The 23,547-nt window shown below is 32.8% G+C and overlaps 1 protein-coding gene and 1 pseudogene across 1 annotated transcript; both read right to left on the bottom strand.

Annotated features, from left to right (window-relative positions):
- Positions 1–5,894, bottom strand: part of LOC123896143 — a 43,348-nt pseudogene extending 37,454 nt beyond the window's left edge.
- Positions 5,895–10,748: 4,854 nt separating this feature from the next.
- Positions 10,749–18,771, bottom strand: LOC123895339 (pyruvate dehydrogenase E1 component subunit alpha, mitochondrial-like). The gene is made up of 8 exons (XM_045945613.1): positions 17,804–18,771; positions 17,617–17,696; positions 16,311–16,388; positions 13,469–13,564; positions 13,304–13,375; positions 11,918–11,971; positions 11,738–11,803; positions 10,749–11,178 (listed from the first exon to the last, which is right to left on the bottom strand). Exons 1-8 carry the CDS (start codon positions 18,504–18,506, stop codon positions 11,134–11,136), a joined length of 1,194 nt encoding a protein of 397 aa, XP_045801569.1. The 5' UTR covers positions 18,507–18,771; the 3' UTR covers positions 10,749–11,133.
- Between the last annotated feature and the right edge of the window lie 4,776 nt (positions 18,772–23,547).

Genomic DNA, 23,547 nt, shown 5'->3' with positions numbered 1-23,547 from the left:
AAGAGAAGATGGGATTACAGACTGTTTGGACCGTTGCTGAAGCGTCCAACTTAGCTTTGAAGGCTGAATTATTAGAGAAATCCCCCTTAAATTCCTCAAATTTCAAAAGGTATTCTCCAGAGAATAATGCTGATGACAAAGAGAAAAGTGCAACAACCAAAGATTCAAACCCTGTTAACAAAGCATGCAATTCTGGCAATGCACCGCAAGGCAAGACCCTCGTCCAAAAACAACACAACCCTTATGTGAAGCCTACCGATGATACTTGTTACCGTTGCGGTGGGAAGGGTCACAGGTCCAATGTGTGTCCATCAAGGAGGGTTGCTGGAGTAGTGGATGAAAAGGATGATGATGATGATGAGCATCTTGCTGACAAATATGAATACCCAGAAGCTGAATTTGCTGAAGAAGAATCTGATGAGAAGGTAAGTTTTGTGTTGCAAAGAACTTTACTAGCATCCAGAGATGAAGGGCAGCGCATAAATTTATTTAAAACACATTGTTCTATCAAGAACAAAGTGTGTAATCTGATTGTGGATACTGGCAGTATGGAAAATCTAGTGTCGCAAAAACTAGTAGACTATTTGAAGTTATCCACTGAACCTCATCAGAAGCCATACACCCTCGGTTGGGTAAGCAAGGGTTCCCAAGTTCGAGTTACACTAGCTTGCAAAGTTCCTATCTCCATCGGAAAGCATTACAGAGAAAAGGTACTTTGTGATGTTCTTGATATGAATGGTTGTCATGTTTTGCTTGGTAGACCTTGGCAGTTTGATAATGATATCACTTATCGAGGACGAGATAATGTGATGATGTTTACATGGGGCACACATAAGATTGCTATGACTCCTGTTTTACACTTTGAAAAGAACCAAAGGGAAAAGAAGTCTAGCTTCTTGTTGATGACGCAAAGTGAAGAGGAGCTTAATAAGGATGTTAAAAAAGCTATCAAGGCTAAGTTAGAAGATATTGGGCAGAAGAATAAAGCAGTTGCTGAAAAATGTAGAAGTGTTAAAGTTTTCAATGTAGCAAATATATATATATATATATATATGAATACCATGTCGATGAGGTCCTTTATCAAGATGAGAACTCGGGGTCGAGTTCTTTTGAGGTAGAGGAGACTGATGTAGGAAGGTTGGCCGCGCCAGATTGAAGATCAAGTGACGCGCAAGAAAGGTTCACTTGAAAAATAGTGAAGATTTAATTTTACTATATTTTAGAAAGATTTAGTGAAGATTTAATTTTATATTTTAGCTAGATTTATTATTTTTATATTTTAGCAAGATTTATTATTTTTATTTAGCTAGGTTTGATATTTTTATTTTTACAATCTTTTAGAAGATTTGTTATTTTTATTTTTCACTACTATTTAAACTAAGTTATTGTAGCCTTGGAAGGCAACCTTTTGATTTAATAAAATTCAGAGATTTTTCTCAAATTTGGTGGATTCCAAATTACTCCTTCTGGTGGATTCCGGAAGTCTAGTGGATTCTAGATTAGTTACTCTTTCTGGTGGATTCCGGAAATCTGGTGGATTCCAGAGCCTTATCTAACAGGTTTGTCGCTTGTGAACCTGTGTTTTATTATAGGATTAGCGCTTGCTTTTCCTTCACGCTTCCGTACTGCGTCAATACTGAATTATCTTTTCCAAGAAATGCCAAGTCTAGCACATAGCTAACATTAAGAAATCTTTAATTGGCTACTAGCATAGTGGCATGATCCCTATAAACGCCTCAGAACTTTCAATACACAGTCAGAAAGATCATATAGAATTATACTACAAAGTAAGCTAAATGCCCGTGATAGTCCACATCAAGAACGATTAAAAAGAATGGTTAACCAAGACACAGATAAGTTACAAGAAGCAATAATTTAAGGTAACAGTAAAGATCTAGCAATACATTGATATTAAATCACAACCTGCCTGAGCTGAGTATGTTGCAACGCATGTCTGGGTGAAGCTCTTCTATAATTCCTAGTCAATGATTGTATTCGCCAACAGGGCTAAGATACTAATAAATAATAGTAAGCACATTAAGCAATGACATGAGTAACATAATGAAAATGTTAATTATGGAACAATGTGTGATGAATGTATAGAAAAGCGGATCATTTTACTTCATCACTTACATGGCCACTAGGATCATCAAATTTGACTTGACAAAACAACTGACAAATTCGTACTAATTGCTTTGAAGTTAGAGATTTCACAGCCATTTCTGAACGAAAATTTGGACCCATTTCTCCTAAAAAATAAAAAGTAAAGAGTGTAGTAGATAACAAATTAGGATCTTAGAATAATGCGAGTATAAACTTCCTCTAATTTCAGGCCAAATGAACTGTTACTAATTTACTAAAATCTCAGCACTCAGCAGTAATTCAAAGTATCTCTTTATGAGCACCGCAGGGACAAAAGCATGTACATACAACAAGCAGCCAACCTAGTTAATTACTCATTCATTAAAACAAAAGTGAATATAAAATAAAGAGGGATCTTAACCGTTCCCATTTTCCAATATCAACAATGAAAGTGAGCCATGTCTTCTCTCTCCACTAAAATATCTCACATTAACATTGCTTTAACATCAAGGAAACTTTACTATTATCAGGTGGAGAAACTTTATTTATTATCTTTCCTCTAAACAAACAAAATACCAGTTTCATTAAATTTATTCGAAGCATGACTGCACCCAAACAGTCAACTGGAGCACATATATACCATGAGAAATGTTCCTTTACAAGAAATGCATAATACGCTCTCAACACAAAACACGGAATCTCCAATAAATTATTAATAAAATTAATATTTTTCTTACCTATCAATCTTTTAGCTTGGGGTTTACTGATATTTACAAATTCATGCCGAAGAAACTCCAGAAGGTTCTGCTTCGAAGTTTCAGCAATAAGTCGTTTAATTAGCAGCAAATCAACAGATGATGATGGGTGATGTTTTGTCTCCAAAGGAATGGGTGCATTACATCAGTTCTGCGAGAAAACCTTACAGTGACGTTCTTTTTTTTTTTTTCTTTTTCGGTTTATACAGCGACGTTCTTGCTGCAAAAGAAAACAGATGGTGTTAGATGATTGTGCATAGTAGTTCTTGAAAGGAGAAGCAGAAGCTGAATAGATACATTTACATACTAAGGTGCATCTGACCGAAATTTAAACAGAAATTGTGCATAAGGGGTAACAATAGACATTTGTTGCATGTAATGGAATATTTTTTACTGCAAGGCAAGCAAATGAGCTTATATTAACGAAACATGTTTAGTTTAAAGAAAACATTGTATTTTTGAAAATTGAACTGCTTTAAATATATCTGGAGTTTGCAGCAGGTTTAATAAAATTACATACACGGTAAGTTGTCCAGTTGCCCCCTATCACAACTTGAATTTCAGCTCCATGCCAATGATGATTGGTCTTCCGTTTTTTATGTGAAAGTACATGGGAAATGTTCCTGATAATTGAAGCATTGTTTATTTGGAGTTGGGAGTTTGGATATCAATTCAATTATAATTATATTTAAAAACATACTTATGAATGTCAATATCCAGCCTGCAAAATGTATATAATTTTGCTCTTTCATTGATGAATAGATTTCAATTTTCAATAGGAAGGCCAGTACTCACTTTGGACCATATTAGTACCTGCATGCATGAAAAATACAGATCAATAAAGCCAACTGAAACCAGTATTTAACTCACACTCAAGTTAAAAGTTGGCAACAGTTAGAAGTTAAACATCAGAGTCGGTGAAACAAAAAATCAGAGAAAAAAATAAATTAACTAGTGCATGTTGTAATAATAACGGCCGCCGCTCCCCCTCTCTCTCTTAAACCTATTTTGTTTTTCTTCATCATCTTCCACCAAGGAGGGGTGGTTTTTGGGTCAATTTTTGACCCAAAATCACCCCTCTAAATTGTTTTTTCATTTTCTTTTTATTTAAATAAGTGATTTCACATAGATTAAGTTATTTAGTTTCGTTTTTCTTGTGTGATTTCGTCGTCTGGGTGCGACGCTTTGTTGGTCGTCGTCATTGTTACGGCGTTTGTTTTGCTCGTCTTGTTGCGGTGTTCGTTTGGTTCATATTGAAAGGTAGATCTCAATCAATTGCAGATTCGATCAATGATTTGGGCATCATCGTTGCAGATCCAGAAGCATGAACATTCTGGTGACTTTTGTTTTATTATATTATTTGTAGGCATATTGCAATTGCCGTTGTATGCTATTAACATGGATGCTGTGAGATTGTTTGCAGATTCATCCTTTTTGTTTGTAGCGATGTTGAATTTGTAATTGCATGTGATGTACTTTATCAATTATTGGAATGAATGAATATCGTTATTTTGAGTCAAAAAAAAAAAAAACTAGTGCATGTTGCCAATACCATCTTCGCACCAAGACCAAACTTTCCCCGAGTTTGCTTCATGCCATACTTTGTCCCAGAGAGAACTACAAGAATATATAAGCTTACAGTCAGTGGGGTTACTAGTACTAACAAAAACAAAATAACTACATAAATGTTGGTTCACAGACAACTCGGGTAGCAGGTTATCAACTGACCTCGACCAAACATATTTGGGATGTCATCGTGTGGCATTCCTTTTCCATTATCCTGCAATTAGTATCAAGCATGTTACATTAAATGTACAGGAATGGGATGGATAAACAAGAAAAAGATAAAGTACGTTCAAATTGGGTTCCAAAATCAAATGAAATGGTTTTACAGATTGGATAAAAACAAGTAAGACAAAGACCGATGTGTATCAATACAGCAGCACAAACAAAGGCGTAAGGAAAAAACAATGTGTACCTTGCATGTAACTCTGTAAAATGAATCCTCGCCTAGACCCTTGATACCCTTTGAAGCCGGAGTATCTTTCACTTGCTTTCCAAGGGAAGCATTCTTTGCTTGTAGTTCTTGAGCAAGGGTTTCTTTTGCTAATGGTTTCTGTGCAATCAGATATAACATGAGACAGACGAAATCGTATAAAGAGAGCCTACTCAATTTCACAAAGTTGTATGCATGATATAAACCAATATCATAATTTTACAGTATGTTTGTTTTTGCGGTGAAAACTTCATGGATACATATGAAGCACTGACACTAACACGTAGACATCAATAATATCTTAAGAACATAAGAGTGATTGAATGTAACTATGTGTATCGGTTTTTCATATCTAAAGTGTCGGTGCAAACTTAAGCTACACTTTGTAGCTCTGATGGAACTGCAATTGGCATTGCCTTGGGACACGAGAAATGAAAATCCAATACAATTTCAAATGTATGCTCAAATTTGTTCCCATAGCCAAATTAACAATCTATACAAAATACAACCCAACCATACAGTTTGATCCATACTAATATATCTCATTGCAACAATCAATGCTACAAAATAAAATTAAACACACCTCATGAGTCTTTTCAATTTCAAAATCATCATAAAGTGTTGCATCAACACGTTCATGCTCCGTAAGACCAATCAACTCAATACACTGAAGAAAAAAAAAAATCAATTAACCGCGCACTCATTTCACACTAGCTTACATAGTTATTTCAACCACCGGAAGCTCTGATATTGGTTCAGCCGAGTCAAGTGCATTCTCCACTAATTTTCGAACAGTGGTATATAGAGATTTCAAAAAAAATAAAATTAAACATATAAAAAAAATATAGCAAAAATGTAGTTATGCTAAATCAAACTATATAACTATTCTTACATTGTCAAATCCTGCGAAATTCTTGTTCTCTGCGAAGAACTCAGCAGGAGATTCTGCAAATTTTAAAAAAATCAATAAAATCAGTTGAAAGATTAATTTAATGAAAAGTGAAATTGCGACAATAGAGGCTCTGCTTGAGAACGGTTTCACTTTCACTGATTGCATCCATGAATATTTCGAAACGGAAAATATTGAATAACTGTGGAATTCGATTCCGATTTAGAATTCGAATGAAGTTCAATTTATATGTAGCTTTTGCCGCCAAAATCAATTTTAGCCTTAGGAATTTCTAACTTTATCCTCCCTACTGCGTTTTTACTTTTTAATGTTGTGTACTAAGATGTTAGAGAAGAGAAAAATAATTGGCCTTTTTCATTTAACTATTCAAAATTTGGGTTAAATCCTCTAAATATACTAAATTAAATTTTATATTTAATCTCTATAAAAAATTCCTTTTAATTAGGGGTGGATTATGATTTCAAAAAATTTTGAAAGACTTATTTTTGTACGTACTAGAATTTTATTTTATTTTTCCTTCTTTTCTTTGTTCACTTACTTATCAAATATGCTTTCTAGATAAAAATGAAATATCTTATCATCTTAAGACAATGAAATATGTTTATGATTTATGATTATGTTTTGTGCTTATGCACAATGACAATGTTTCGTGCTTATGCATAGTGACGATGAGGGATTGTTCTATAATATAACGTTGATGTCCAATTTTGATGATGATGTGTTGTGTGAGTGATATGTATGTTGTGTGTTGTTTGTTTGTCACGTGTTCACACATACATTCATAATGATGTTCATCTCTTTGGCATAATGACGATGATGTGTGTCTTTAGCGTAATGATGACGAGGGATTGTCGGTAACATAACTATGACATCCAAAAACTTGGCACCACATGCATATAAAGTCGAGTTAGGAACATATTGCATATATAACTGCAATAAATGATGTGTTGTGTGATTGGTGAGTTGCCTTTGTGTATCCATGCACTCATGCATTCCTCTTGGTAAGTGACTATGTGGCATTCATGCATTTATGTCGAGTCAACTATAAATTGTGTAATTGATGAATGATTAGTTGTTGTGTCTTATAAATGAATTATTTGAAAGTATCCGTCGAACGTATCATGTATGTTTCATGACTGTGAGTTGTTGTATGCTAGATGTAGATTTGACAAATCAAGTTTCATAATTGTTTTGTTTTGACTCTTTAAGTTTCAATTGCTTGGTGTAACCCTCTAAATTTTACCATTGCTCAATTTTGGCCATCCAAATTTCAATCGTTTAATTTTGGCTGCTCAAATTTATTTTCTTTTGGGGTGTGTTTGTTTCAAGGTATGAAATTGCATTCCTTGGAATGATATTCCTAGGAATATTATTTCCAGGAATAACATTCATACTCATGTGTTTGGTTAAAATTTAGATTTCCTGGGAATGTTTTTAAAATTTATATAAAATAAAAAATTAAAAAAATAAAAATGCAAATAAATGTGAGTGGTAGTGGGAAGTTATGAGAAGTTATAGGAAGTTGAGTTTTATTCCCATGGGAATGTTATATTCCCACCCTATTAGCATGGGAATAACAAGTGTAGAAGTTATGTGTAATTAACATTCCTGGGATTAAAAAATTCCTGGGAACAAATTTTCAAAACTTGAAACAAACATAGTAATATTACATTCCAGATCTCATATTCCCAGGAATAACATTACAAACCTTGAAACAAACACACCCTTGCATTTTCTTTGGTCTCTTCTTTTGCAATTTTGGCCGCTCAAATTTCAATTGTTTAATTTCTTAACTTTTGAAGAAACAAGAATTCTTATGTCATATTTGAACGTGAAGGCTTTAATTTTATTTTGTATTGTCAAGTTATGTAGTAACCACACTAACCACAAAATTTCAAACTTTAAAATGAATAAGTGAAAAATTGTTAAACATTGAAAGATTAGGTCCATACGCCTCACCTGATGACCTGGTCGATTTCATCGGTGTTGCTCAACTGGTGAAAGTAGAAGATGTCCTTCTGCCTCCTGAAGACAAGCCACAAACCAACGGACATTCAAAATTAAAAAAGTTGAGTCTTTATGAATATGAAGTGTTGGAAAATAAGAGACCAAATGTGATTGAGAAGAGAGCATTATGTGAAAAGGATTATGAGGCTCGGGCACTTAATTTGCCTAATCCGATGATGGGGTTTGGGATTCCCACCGATCCAAGCTCTATAGTTACACATAGGAGATTGCCTAAAAATATTGTCGGTCCGCCATACTTCTACTATGAGAATGTGGAGTTAGCACCAAAAGGTGTTTGACAGATCATTTCTATATTCTTATATGATGTGGAGCCGGAGTATGTGGACTAGAAGTGTTTTTGTGTTGCGGCTAGGAAACGGGAATACATTCATAATCTCCCCTTCTGCCGCATACGAGCATTCTACTTACTGAGGAGGTGGTGGTGTCTTGGGACCCTAGAACTAAGCTAAATTGTCTGCAAACAGTACACGACAGTGCAAGTCTCACAAATAGGATTAGGAAAGTAGTAAAAAGTTGCGAACACTTGGAAGAACCAACTGAGGTTGTTAAGAAGTTTGTTTTGGATTAGTGTCGAAAGTGGAATTTGGTATGGGTGGGCAAAGAATAAAGTTGCCCCTTAGAGCCCGACGAAGTGGAAATGTTGTTAGGATTCCCCAGGAACCACACAAGGGGGTATTTGTTGTATTTCTATTAAAAAATTATGTTAGAACAACATTTTCATATAAATAAGAGGGATGCTATTTCAACATCAAATTTAGGGACAAAAATTTGACATCACATTTACTCCAGTCACAAACACTCCAATGCATACAAATAATATTAAGAAAACAAAATGTGTATATATAATATATGTTGTATTTTTGTTCCTTTTTCATACGAAAATGTTGTTTAAACATAATGTTGTTTAAATAAACATAATATTAAGAATACATTTTTTTGAATCATTTAATGATTACTCCCAATACTGATCATAGAAAGATTAGTCCTAAGTGTGCAGAACCGAAAGATTTGCTTCTTTTCTCTAAAATTTTAATTTTTTTTCATGTTAACTATTCTCCCTTCAACATTATACTTCCTTCTTATTCAAGCTTGAAATTTCTTCTTCTTCATGCATGTTAGTTTACTCTTTATAGTACAGAAAAATGGTGCGCTCAATATTGATTATATCAAATATCTTGGTGATTTTAAAGGAACTTGGAAGCTTGCTATTCAAAAGGTAACTGTTTTCAAGTTAATAAAATTTAAAAAGTTGGTTTTTTTAACTAATAAGAAGTAAAAATGTTATCTTTGTCAAATTAGCAAATCTAAGTTTTGGTTTAAACCATTTGTAAAATAATTATAAAAGTTATTATTAAATGTGAGTTTGGTTTAAACCATTTCTAACAAATCTAATTGTAAAATTAGTTTAAATGTTTTAATATGTCGTTTTAATCATTTTGTTAAAATTTTCTAAAAAAGAAGGTTTTTAATATATTTTCACAAAAATAATTTTTGAGAGATATTTTTTATAAAAAAATTGATTTTTATTAAATTAAAACTTCTAACATAAATATTTAAGTTGTTAAATGTCAAAATCACTCTTTTAATTTATAAAAAGATGGATTTAAAATAATTTTTACTATTTTTAATTAAATTTTCATGAAAATCATTTATAAAAATACAAAATAAAAAAAAAACTTTTTTTAAATCTAATTCAAACGGAATGTGATGGTGATTTTCCTTTAGTAAAACAAAAAAAAATAAAATAAAGGAGTTTAGTGGTTGTTGTGGCCCGTTAGAAGCAAAGAAACTCCCTTTTGATAATTATAAAGTTTCAAGTTGATTTCTTTTGAAAATCTCAATAGCAAAATAGAGAGAATCAAAGAATGAATAATATTATATATTGTTTGTTCATTTATAATTTGCCTCTCATTATTTGTTGCCGCATTATTACTTTCAATTCAATCACACGCATAACATGAACATCATCATCAACACGACCAATATCTTCCTCATGCTCAATATGGGTAGCAGCAACTCGCTGTTCACCTTGTTGTGGTTCACATCTATATCATTATTATTATTATTATTATTAGAACTAGCAGGCTGTTGCATTTCCAAATCAATTACAGGTACACTCGATTGTTTTAAAATATACTGCTTTGGTGCTTGCACTTAATAGTTTTCTCAACTGAATTTTCTTGTGGGTGCAATTTACGGCAATTGCCAACCGAGTGTCCAATTAATCTCATATTTGATGCATATATGTAAATATCACATGTTTGATCACCAACAAATCCTAATTAATCTCTAAAGCTTAATTGTTTTTTTTTTTTTTAACTTGGCCCTCTAAAGCTTAATTGTATGCTCAATCACAATTATAATTTTTCATTTGAATTAAAGGAATATAGCACTATCTATTAAAAAAATTGCAAATTGATTCCATTCAAAATTCAATAATTGTTTTATTACTTTGTTTTTATTATATAAATTTTGTTAATTTTTTATTATATAAATTAATTTTTTTTAATAGTATTTATATAAGGACAAAACTTATATGCATTTCTTTATATGCTGTTTTTCCTGTTCCTCTCACAAAAAAGTAGTTATTTATATTTTTTAATTAAAAAAGAAAAAGAAAAATGTTTTTAAATAAAAATAACTTCCCTCAATGTATCTAGCACAGTAAAAACTGTGTATATGAAACTGTACATAAGTTTGGTCCTTTATATATGTTAATTGTACGATTATGATATAATATTTATGTGAAAATAATTATAAAAAAAATATATAATTGAAACTTGTCTCTTTTTTTCTATTTAACGGAAGGATTAAACTGTCTCTTTCAATTATTTTATTTTTTTGAGTAAAACTGTCTTTCAAAAATTATAAAAAATAATGAAATATATGAAATAATTCTATACTAAGATAACACAAGTTACTTAAGGTGTTTGCATCAATAATTCAATCTGCAAACAGGCACAAGATTTTCAGAAAATTGTCCCAAAAACATGAATTCTTCATATTCAAATTTAATGGTTATAATTGAAACACAATTCCATGATTACATTAAAAAGTAATGGCAACATTTTTCCACCAATTGTGGAACACATTCAAAAGAAATTGAGCACAATGACTCTTCCAATTTGCAATACATTAGTTGCATGTATAATCAATAATCAATTAAAATAGGGGTCCCTCCAAAATTACATGCTAAATGTTAAAGCCGCCACATTGCTACTCAAGAATGAATTTCATATACAAATTAGGAAAAGCTTCACCAATAGGCAGAGAGACGATATGCAGCTGAAGAACCGTTTATTCTCATTATTTTGATTGGTCTGTAACAAGGGAAGAAGACATTCAAACGATAAAATCACCCATTATGGCAAAGTAGCTTTTACTTCTTTCCTATCAGCACCACATGCCTGCAATTCAAAATATCACAAACCATAAGAGTTTAATAATATACACCATCTTGCTTGAATGTATCTGCATCCACTTCTCTTCATCATGTAACTTTAACAGCCAGGGGTCCCTGCCCTTTTGTTTAGTGAAACTTTAACAATATATAAACTAAATCCAACAAAATATTGTCCATTCTTCTACAAATTATGAAGTCTTTAATGTTGAAAGCAAATATCTGGATTAATATTCTCACAAATCTAAGCAAGGGGTTTTTCAAAAAACAAAAATAAAACCTAAGCAAGGGATTGTTGAATCTATGAGGTGTTAGCTTAGTGGTAAGAGCTTGACTTTGTAACCTCGAGGGACAAAGTTCAAATCTCATATAGGATAATTGTAAAATGGTCATTAGTGTCACCACAACTAATAATAATTTCTCCTTCCCCAATTTTTTTGAAAAAAGGATCGTCGAATCTGGCATATATCGTATGACATGTATTTGCTTGCTTATACCAAAATTTATATATCTGGTATTTTCAGTGAGGTGCATGAATGAATAATTAGGGATGAAATAATTTTTACCTCAACTCCTAAACCTTTAACATAGACATTGGTAAATAGATCAGATGGGTCTGGCACTTGACTTTCCTGGAAATAAGAAAATAAAACAGAACTCAGATTGTAAAGCATATACAAATATGTAGGAAACCAAAGTTAATATGAGAAGAATAAAAATAATAAACAACTAAGATATGATTTTACCTTTGCTTTGGCAATGGCTTCGTCAACTTCTTTTCTCGCTGCTTTCTCAATGTCCTAAAAGAAGAAATTGCACAATGGTTTTAGCAATTAAACTCTAATGGTTAGTAAAAGATAATGGAAAATGATAGGCAGTGCCGCCTCTGAGGGGCCCTTCCTCCTCCCTGGTCCAACCCCAAGCACACCCATATACCCACTGAAACACTAAAAGTATTCCCCTTTTCACTCTGCTTTTCGGTATTTATTTACTTTAAATAATACAAACCTTACCATCATCACTCCTTTCTTCCCCATGGGAATTCTGTGATGTTTTGCCTAGGAGTGTAATGAGTCTTTTGTATAAACAGGGATGATTAGTGCTTAGTCTTTTTTATAAGCTATTATCAATCTGTAACATCTATAGTACACCCATACTGAATATTCCTTTCATCCTCCATACTATGTGGGAAGCAGAATGGACAGTGGCTGAAGGATATTGGAGTGGTGTATCAGATTCTTTGAGTAATCAAGGGGAGTGACTGAAGTCATAGGGCAGAGAAAGCACGGCTGCTTCTCTGACCCCTTTCTTTATTTTCTGCACTTTGTGTTCTTGTGAGGAGCTAGTCTCCATTTCTTTTATAAGTTAAAATCACCTCTTATCAAATTGGTATCAACGATTGTAATCCTAGGGAGCCATCAAATAGGGATATCATTAGGCTCCCACTCAAGAAATGTCAGAAGTTCCAATGAAGAGGATAGATGAAGTAATATGGAATTGAAAGAGTAACAGGTGAGGGAAGTGAGGATGAAGATACAACAATAAAAAAAATCATGAAGGAGAAGAACTGAGAAAGGAGGACCAGGTGAGAAGGGTCGAAACATATTTCAAGGAGAATCTGATAGAAACCAAATATGCAGAATCAGAAAAGCACACCAGAGGAAGTAATTGACTGAAGCTTGAGGTTGTGTATTCTTAATGAAAAACTGAAATACAGGATAATCAGGATTTCTCCTGCCCAAAGCACGGCTCCTGCAGAGTGCACAACCCTCTGCTCATAACTAACGAGTATTTACCGTAAAAAAAAAAAAAACTAGAGTATTTAATGATGAACTTCCTCTACACTACTCTCCCCTTATAAATGAAAACTCACACGTTCAGCCCCTCTCTTTCTCTCTCTGTCAACATTTCAATAACTTCTCTGGTACTAACTCCCTGCACATTATTTTTCCTACGTAGACCCACCTAAACTAAATAATTAGAAAACAGTATTTATTCATGAACTTAAAAGTGAAATGCCAAAAAACTTAATAACCAGTATAAAGACGAGCCTAAGAGAATTTTATGCAAAATAAAGACAGATACATCACATTTTACAATAATTAAGCATGAATTTGAACATCATTTGTCACCTTTAGTTCCTTTTCAGTAGAAATGTCATGAGCCAATACCAGCTTTCTTACTCTCTCAATTGGATCACGCTCCTATAATTATAATAGTCACAAAAAAAGTAAAACAATGAATTCCTCAATTTAATTAAACAACAAGGATATGTGATGCTGGTGATAGTGATATACCTGTCTAACACCACTAATTTCATCACGTGTACGGTATGTGCTGCCAGGATCAGACATGGAGTGGCCATGATATCTGTATGTGTCCATTTCAAGAATCTAGAAATTATAGTCAAGAGAGAGAGAGAGACCAATCATTATCTAACAGAGAGTAACCATTGATAATTAATAAAAATCAAATAAATTTCAGTAAGTTTTAAAATTTATAGTCAATGAGCATGCACATACACACACACACACAATATATATATATATATATATATATATATATATATATATATATATATATATATATATATATATATATATATATATATATATATATATATATATATATATATATATATATATATATATATATATATTGTGTGTGTGTGTGTGTGTGTGTGGCTATACTACAGGTTAAACAAGAAAGAAGTTCGTTGCTACCAGCCTAAATAAAATACCATTAACATGGCAGGTATCGTCTATCTGCATCAAACAGAATGATAAGCAATATATCCTCAAACAAAACACTTGCTTTAAGAAAGCAAACTGCCAATAAACAATAGTAATTCATACGATCGGAGACATCACAATATTGCACAACAGCCACAAGCCATGTCAAATTGAGCCAAAAGAAAATCATGTCAAATCCTAATGGGCTGTCAAATTGAGTAAAAAAATATGTCAAATCCTAATGAGCCATGTCAAGGACCGACTCTCTTGAAAGCTTAATTTGTTGCATGCTGTAGTCAAAAATGATAATCCACCTTAGGCTTGGAAGGGGGTAATGGGCCATGTCAAGGACCAACTCTCTTGAAAGTTTAAATTCTTGCATGCTGTAGTCAAAAATGATAATCCACCATAGGCTTGGAAGGGGGTGTAAAACATTATTTGTGTGCTTATAACATATGAAGCACGGACCCTGACATGACACGGACATGCTAATGTAAAAAACATACGACACCGACACCGCTATTTATATAAATCTAAATTGAGAATCAAAATATATACATGTGCATCTAAGTTGAGCAAGTTGTTTCGTTAAAGAAAAATTTAAAACAAGATATCATAGTATTTGACCTTTATTTATCCATCTACTATCGATAAAGCTAAAAATATTGGAATCAAAATGTAATGTCTTCAATCCTTTGTTGATCATCATTTTTGTTTTGACACATCTTTAACCCTTGTAGATATGTTTGATATGTGTCTAAGGAGAATAGAAGCAAAGAAAGAAAAATTGGGACACCGATCCAAGGAGTGTCAAAGAAGTAAAAGGAAAAAATAATTTTTTTTGACACCTATATTGTGCTTGTGTCATACGAGTATTAGACACCGACGCGTGTCGGACCTGTGACACACGTAATCATAGAAGTGTTTGTGCTTCATAGATAACACTAATTGTAAGATCTTACTTGAGATAAAAAAAAATGGATTGAAGATACATTTACATATAACAAACATAAATGAGGAAAACTGACACCTGCAACTTAGCAACACAGCTTGGACAAACAATTCATTAGGCCAAAAGAACCAGCATATCATACTAGGGCGAGGGAGAAACAAGCGGAAGAAGAGCAGTAGCAGTAATAGTGGTCCAGCCAGGCCAAGGACGAAGAGATGAGTGGTAGTCAGAAAGCACCGGTACAGAAGTATGTTTGGAAGAAGCTTAGGGAAAATGACATAAAAGCATGCTCAAAAGAGTGAAATAAGGGATCCAAAACCAATGATGTCCTCGTGTCAGGCCTTTAAAAAATATGGTGGTCTTTCATAAGGTACAGCATGATCACACTGATTTCATGAGCAAGATTGGTAATCCCACATGATCCAACCATGTCGCATATTGAGATTGTAGCGACACCAAAACTCGTACAATCTTGCAAACCCGTAATCTAATTGGCGATTTTAACAAACACAACAACATGAGGACTTCATATTTAGTTTTATATTACAAAGACACTCCCTCATTAAGGCTTCAATATGCGCAACGTGCATGCCTTGTGCCGACATTAAACTTCATATCTAGAAGAACTGGGGTTGCAGGGATCAAACTCCAAACAAGTTGGTCAAGGAGACTCTAATACCAGTTCAAGGATCACCTTCCTATTAGCTTAAGATGTCCTTGTTCAGTGAAGAGGCACATGATTGATTTATTTGAGGTATATAAGCTGACGCATCAATTTTTCCATCTGTCCTTGAGTTTCTTGCACTCATGTCCTGCTTTTAGGTCAGGACAGGTCCTATGGTTCATGCAAGTTATACTCAACTACCTAGGACAAAACCAGATTGAATGAAAAGCTCCCACCTCATCACTCAGTCAATTAGAGAGCAATACATGTTTGTATCCAGAAAACCCAACATATTCTCATCTTATATGCAATGGAATATAGAATATATCTTTAGTTCCAAGAACTACAGTCACCATTACGTGACATTCTTCCCATGTTCAATCAAGCACTCAGCACCCCTCCCCAAAAGAAACCCACGATAATTGAAATACAAAACATGTCTATATTGAGTGCATAGACACCACAAGAATTAACACAAACAATAATTATTTCTTCAATTATAAAACACGGAAGAAAAAAAAATCAAAATCAGTCTGCAAAAGAATACATCCAGGTTATGGTGAAAGACAAGACAGATACTACAGAAGATTAAAGAATGTACATTACCCAAAGGAGAATGGATAATATCCTGATCTAAAATTACTAGATAAACTATCAATCCAGAACATCGGTTGCTAAATAATAATAATAATAATAATAATAACAATAATAATAATAATAATAATAATAATAATAATAATAAGATTTAGAAATAAATATTCATACACATAATAACAAGTAAATTTACTCACAAGGGGACCATTCTTCAAAGCATGTTCCTTTGCAAATTTGCAAGCTTGCTTTACAGCAAGAACATCCATGCCATCTACCTGTACAAAGTATATATATTTATTCATAAAATTTCAAACGGGCTGTTCAAGAAAATACCACAATATATATTTGATTAATTGATTGGCATGTGTATGTAGAGTCAGAAATGCTTATGTACACACCCACGGACCACAACCATACCCACAAAATATCTGCTCAAGCAACGATAATAAAGATCCCATATATCCAACCAAATCACACATGCATAAAGGGTCCATTTGGATTGACTTATTTTTGAGCTTATGCAAAACAGCTTATGCAAATAAATAAGCTTTTATTATTATTATAAGTTTTTCATGGTAGTTTATGAGAAAACAGCTTATAAAGATACAATTTTTGTTTGCGAAAACTTATAAATTAACATAAAAGTTTATTTATTTGCATAAGCTATTTTCATAATTAGCCAAATCCAAACGGACCCATAGTATCCATCATTCTACATATTTAGCCAAGAATATGAAAAAACTTCACAAGAACAGAGCCAAACAAGTACAGTCCAAAAAAAGCACCAACACAAGAACAAGAAAATCACCACCACGCATACCATGTCCATCCCACAAAACCTTGTTAAGAATTTACATCCAAAGCTAACTATATTGAGCAATATAAGCATACAATACACAAACTTGTAACATGCACACAATACATCATATTAAATCATTATACTTAGTTTGAAGAAAACATTGCATGAATAGATGAAAAAAACTCTTGCAGTACAAAAAATAATTGTAACTAGAACACCCAATAGGCCAATACTTAGCATACAACCCCAAGTTATACAGACATTTTTGTGTTTGGCGCATAACTAAATCACCTAGTTCGTCAATTGTAATCAAGTCACAAATATATACTTTCAACTAAGAAAGAGCACTTGTATTGCATTCGACAGCCACATAACAATCGATCATTCCAAAAAGATACTAGTAACTTCTTCCTAGAAGATAACAAAACTATGGATTAACATAACATTAAAAAAAGTCATAATGTTATGCAACTACCAAACTATGAAGCACGGACACTTATCGGATTAGGCGTGTCCCAGTGTCAGACACACGTCGGTATCCGACACCGACACATATAATTACATTGAATCATGTCATTTTCTTAAATTATTATTATTGTTGCCATCTCAATGCCCATGTCCGTGTCAGTGTCCGTGCTTCATAGCTACCAAAAGCTCAACAATACCACAGAACCAATATTTATAAATATCTTAATATCTCTAACCTTCAATCCAGGAGCATAATCCCCACGTTTGTAATAAGCAGGACTCTTGGCAGATCTCCACTCAGCAGTTCCCATTCCATCTGTTACACAAACCAAAATTAAAATCACAATCACAATCCAAGAAAGAAAGAAAAAAAAACTAATCATATAAACTCATCAATTAATTAAAGAAAATAGAAGAACTAACAATGATTATTCTCGCAAACTAAAATTGCAGGAAGATCCCAAAGAGCAGCAATATTAAGAGCCTCAAACAACTGACCCTGATTAGCAGCACCATCACCATACAAAGAAAAAGTAACATTTGGATCCTTAGAATATTTCTGACCAAAAGCCAATCCAACACCAAGTGGAATCTGAGCACCAACAATTCCATGACCACCATAAAACCCTCCTTCCTTCCTATAAAAATGCATGGAACCACCTTTCCCTTTGGAACAACCATCTCTCCGACCCATAAGTTCAGAAAAAACCTCAATTAGGGTTCCACCGCGGCAGAGAAAGGTACAATGATCTCTATAAGCAGTAATTACACAGTCTTTTCGAGTAATTGCTGATTCCATACCAACAGCAACAGCTTCCTGACCATCATAGAGATGACAGAAACCGCGGATTAATTTGGCTTTGTAAAGTGAATCAGCGGCGATCTCCATACGACGCATGAGAACCATGTCACGGAAGAAGGACATGAGTTCTGATGCGGTGGTTTCAACCGTGCGAGACGGTGGTTCGCAGTTGTGGGAGGTGAATGGGATGGAGGTTTCAATTGTTAGGGTTTCATCGGAAGACGAAGAAAAGGAACGACGTCGTTGAGATGATGAGAGGATTGAAGTGGGTTTGAGGATGTTGGATCCGAATTGTGATGAAGCGAAACGTGATAGAAGAGACATTTTCTGGATCTGTTGTTGTTGTTACTGGAAAATGAATAGAATGGTTTTAAGGAATGAAAATTGGGGGAAAAGTGAGTTAGGTGAATTGAAGAGAATAGAAGAAGAATGAGGAAGGGTCAAAATAAGGGTGCTATAGCTACTGTGTGTGTTTATGCATGATGAAAAGAATGAGGGGAATCTGAATGATAGTTGGCACAACTAACGGGTAGGAGTGATTAGGGACCGGGATTTTCTCATGTGATTTCTTCCTGCAGTTTTATCTAGTACTCCCTCCTCGGTGCCAAATATTTGAGAAAAATTACGATTCATTCAAAATCTAATGTATATTATGGATTAAATATATTATATTTTCAATAAATTTTAAAAATAATTTTTTTCTTATATTTAAGATTAGATGAGTACATTTTTTTTTGTTAAGTTTTATGTAGTAGATGAATTCATCTATAGAAAAATGATCTTATGTAGTAGGTGAGTTCATCTATGTATAGAAAAATACAATTTGTACGGTCGAAAAAAGCTATTATTGTGTTAAGTGTTACTCTCTCGGGTCATCACTTTTTAGATATATTAAAACATTGATGTATGTAGATTATATCATAGACTAAATATATTAATATTTCAATGTATCTAAAAAGTAAATGTTTTCTTATATTAAAAACTAGATGGAGTAGTAACGTAGTAGCTATAACCTAGGAAGCACCGACACTTCTCAGATTAGACGTGTCTGTGTCGGACACGTGTCGGTGTCCGTGTCCAACACTGACACCGACACTTATAATTACACTAAATTATGTTATTTTTCCAAATTTTTATCGGTGTCGACGTGTCAGTGTCTGTGTTGTGTCCGGTATCCGTGTCTGTGTGCGTGCTTCCAATGGCGGATCCAAGACCTTAGGTCAGTGGGTGCAAATTATTTTTAAAAAAAATATTAATATATTATAGAGAGAACCAGTGTAACATTTGAGTAATGTTACACCGTTCAATAACGCTTTAACAATACAAATTTTACAAAATCCACCGTTAGATTTAAAGTTTATATCATGTAGATCATCTATGTTAAATTTTACATAAATCTAAAATCGTTTGATGTGTTGTTACATTACTCAAATGTTACACCGGTGTAATTTAATCCTCCTATAATATGATGATAAATATACCAACTTTTTTATATGGTAAAGCCATAAAATATAATAAAATAAAATATATATTTTTGAAATAAATTGTAATAAATGATCGCTTCCATTAAAGTCTCAATGTCAAGTTAGAGCATCTCTCAAAACACTAGTATTATACTACTAGTGTTTTACAAAATTTCACTTATAGTATTTGTGTAAAACAATTACATTAAAATACTCCACTTGTTGGGAATATATATATTATTCTTTTTTATATATATAATTAATTCTCTAGTTCGTAGGAGAAAGAAGCCTTAGTAGTCCAGAGTTCGGTCGCAACGTAGGTAAAGCTGGCAAAAAAATTGTTCCATCCAGAAATCGAATCCGGGTTCTCCCGAAATCCGTCCTTTTTGGTGAAGCAACCACTTGAGCCCAACGACTTGGTTGAATATATATATATATACTCCCTCCGTCCCAAAATATAAGCAAAAAGTGGTCAACCAAAGTGGATGTATTTGGTTAAAAATTTAGTCCAAATACATCCATTTTGATTGACCACTTTTTGCTTATATTTTGGGACGGATGGAGTATATATGGGGAGGGATCAAATTACACCGGTGTAATTTTATCAATAATTACACCCATTAACAACCGTTGATTTTATTTTGATCTAGTGACTATTAATTAGTTACTTATAAAATCACAACATTCTATATTAATAAATTAAAAGATCTCTTTTTTTTCTCTTACCCTCTTTTTCTTTCCTTTTTAGTTTTTATTACACCTTACTCTTCTATTGTGCAGCCATATTCCGCCAAACTGTCGAAATCCCTTTCTTGCAACTTGCTACAAGCATCACTAACGTTCGTTGCTCAAAACTTGGTCATTATTTTCTTTCACCTTTTGACCTATCCTTTACTTTTGGTCATATTTTTCAATCTTTTGTTTTTAATTTTGTAGGCTGTGATTTGTTTTGTCCCGTGTAAGGATTGTTCCACATGATAGCATAATTTATACACGGTTTAAATACTATGTGTTGTATATGATTAGTGCAATTTTATTTTCGGACTTGTTTCTTTGATTGCTCTCTACTTTTTCTTCAGGTATTTTGGGGAACAATACACCTTGTATCTATCCATTGCCTTACAGAGTACTGGACATTTCGGTGGTAGTAATTTTAAGTTATTACTTTCAAATTTCTTTTTAGGTTTGCTAACAATGGATTTAGATACTATCAATTTTTCTGACATGATGATGGTGGCTGTTTCTGATGATACTAAATTAGAAACACATTCTAATATTCATGGTGAGCTACAAATTATTGATGAGAATATCGAGCCTCATGTTGGAATGAAATTTAATTCATTGGAAGAGGCTACAGAGTTCTATAAATCGTTTGCAAAGATAAAAGGATTTGGGATTCGTATCCGATCTAGAAAGCCAAATTATTGCATTTTGGTACGTGTTAGGGAAGGTAAACTACCTAAGAAAAGTAAAAACGATGGCAACTTGGAAGTGAAGAGAAAATGTTCAACCATGCGCATGGGATGTCCAGCATCACTCATTGTATCAAAAGAAAAGAATAATGATACGTGGGCTATAAAATCTTTTGACACGTACAGGATGAAAATTTCATTCTCGAATCTACGAGAATTTTTATGAAAGCCTTTCATTTGTTTCTTTTCGATGGAAGTTTTATTTTTCCGGAATTAATCCTAGATAATCACAATACTGCAATGTTACGTACTACAGAGTTTGTAGAATTTTGTCTATGTAATTTTTGTTTCATTGTCTATGTTGAGAACAGTAGCGACAAATATGACTTTGTAATTTTGTATTGTAAAGAAGGTGTAATAAAAACCAAAAAGGAAAGAAAAGGAGGGTGAGAGATAAAAAGAGATCTTTTAATTTATTAATATAGAATGTTGTGATTTTATAAGTGACTCATTAATAGCCACTAGATCAAAATAAAATCAAGGGTTGTTAATGAGTGTAATTATTTTAAAATTACACCGGTGTAATTTGATCCCTCCCCAGTATATATATATGGGAGGGATCAAATTACACCGGTGTAACATTTGAGTAATGTTACACCGCTCAATAACGCTTTAACGAATTCAAATTTTTCAAAATCCACCGTTGGATTGAAAGCTTATATCGTATAGATCATCCATGTTGAATTTTACAATAATCTAAAATCGTTTGATATGTTATTGAGACCGATGAAGATTAATGGTTTATGCATTTTTATTGAATACCGTTAATCTTGATCTATCTCAAAAACATATCAAACGATTTTAGATTTTTATACAATTCAACATATGATCTATACGATATAAGCTTTCAATCCAACGGTGGATTTTGTAAAATTTAAATTCGTTAAAGCGTTATTGAGCGGTGTAACATTACTCAAATGTTACATCAGTGTAATTTGATCCCTCCCCATATATATATATATTATTCTGCACCAACACATATTACATCTAATCTCTAACTAATGGGTAAAGATCTAATTTGTTTCTATTTATCGATTTCCAACCATAATGTAGAACCTTTATATTTGGATTTTCATTTACAAATTAAAAATTTATTTTTCAACAACATTTAGAACTACAATTTAAAATCCTTCCACTTGTGCACTGACATTTGACAATATATGTGTTTAGTGCTCTCAGCTTGAGAATCTCTAAAATTGTGGAGAGGTGCAATCGGTGCAAAGTAAAAAAATTGAGGGTGTGCAAAATTATTCGAAACAGGATTATTGGTGTAAATTAGAAAACTTGAGGGTGGTCAAGTGCACACCCTACTGATAAGGTGGATCCGCCCCTGTGCTTCATAGTATAACTAAGCATAATCTCTTTCGTAATAATTAGTTAGTATGCGTTTCGTAGACCATATTTGCATATGATTTAGTTTTTGTGATTTTTTCTGTATAGACAAAGCGATAAATACTATCATAAACACTATACATAATTTGTTAGATTTTGAAAAATAAAATGTTCATGATTTTTCTATATAGACAAAACAACAAACGCTTTCTAAAACTCTACGCAATTTGTTAAGTTTTGAAAGAAAAAAAAAAATGTTCAATCTAACAATAATTTGTTAAGTTTTGAAAATACTTTAGCTTGATTTTGTTTATCTAGTAATTTAATGGCTAGAGTTTAAACTCTAACTCTTTCAACAATCTAGAGTTCGGCCACAAGGTAAGTAAAGTCTGACCAATAATATTTTTCATTATAAATGAAATTCGGGTTCTCTTGAGCGATTCATGAAAGTCTCATTAATCATTTAAGTTAAGGTCAGTGTCTTGGTTTATTAAATTTGACATTTTTCTTATTAAGTTGTCTAGTAGCTAGAATTTTATTTTTTTAAAGTGAATAAGTTAGAGTACCGAAGTTCAAACTCCGATCCTGCATATTATATGCATATCAATTGAGTTAAGATTAATGTTAGGATTTAATGTTGTCATTGTATTATTTTTCAAGTAAAATAACATAAACAGTACAAATTTATTACATGACATATTTAATATTTTAAATAAAGTATCTTATTATATGATACTTTCAATATTTTTAAAATATGAATAATCTAATATAAATATTGTAACAAAAACTAATTACAAGAATTAGGTCACGCCACACTACAATTTTCATAGTGAAATTGATATATTTTTGCCTTAAATTTTTTTCATTTTCAAGTCTTGGTCTTCAAGAGCTTTCTGCTCTTCTGGCATCCTCAAGCATGTTACTTGGTTTTCTCATTTATGTTTTCTGTACGGAATAGAAAATATTCAAAGGTAGGTTATGTTTTGCCCAAATGCACAATAAAATGATTTTTCACTTAGTTTGTCATTTTTTTTTTGTTACTAGGGTATAGGAAAGAAGTTTTCATCTCAGTTTAACGGCGACCAACTATAATGGATA

This window comes from Trifolium pratense, linkage group LG7, assembly GCF_020283565.1.
Source record: "Trifolium pratense cultivar HEN17-A07 linkage group LG7, ARS_RC_1.1, whole genome shotgun sequence".
Classification (NCBI taxonomy): domain Eukaryota; kingdom Viridiplantae; phylum Streptophyta; class Magnoliopsida; order Fabales; family Fabaceae; genus Trifolium; species Trifolium pratense.
The sequence above is the reverse complement of the archived record's forward strand: the minus strand, read 5'-3'. Positions and strand labels throughout refer to the sequence as shown.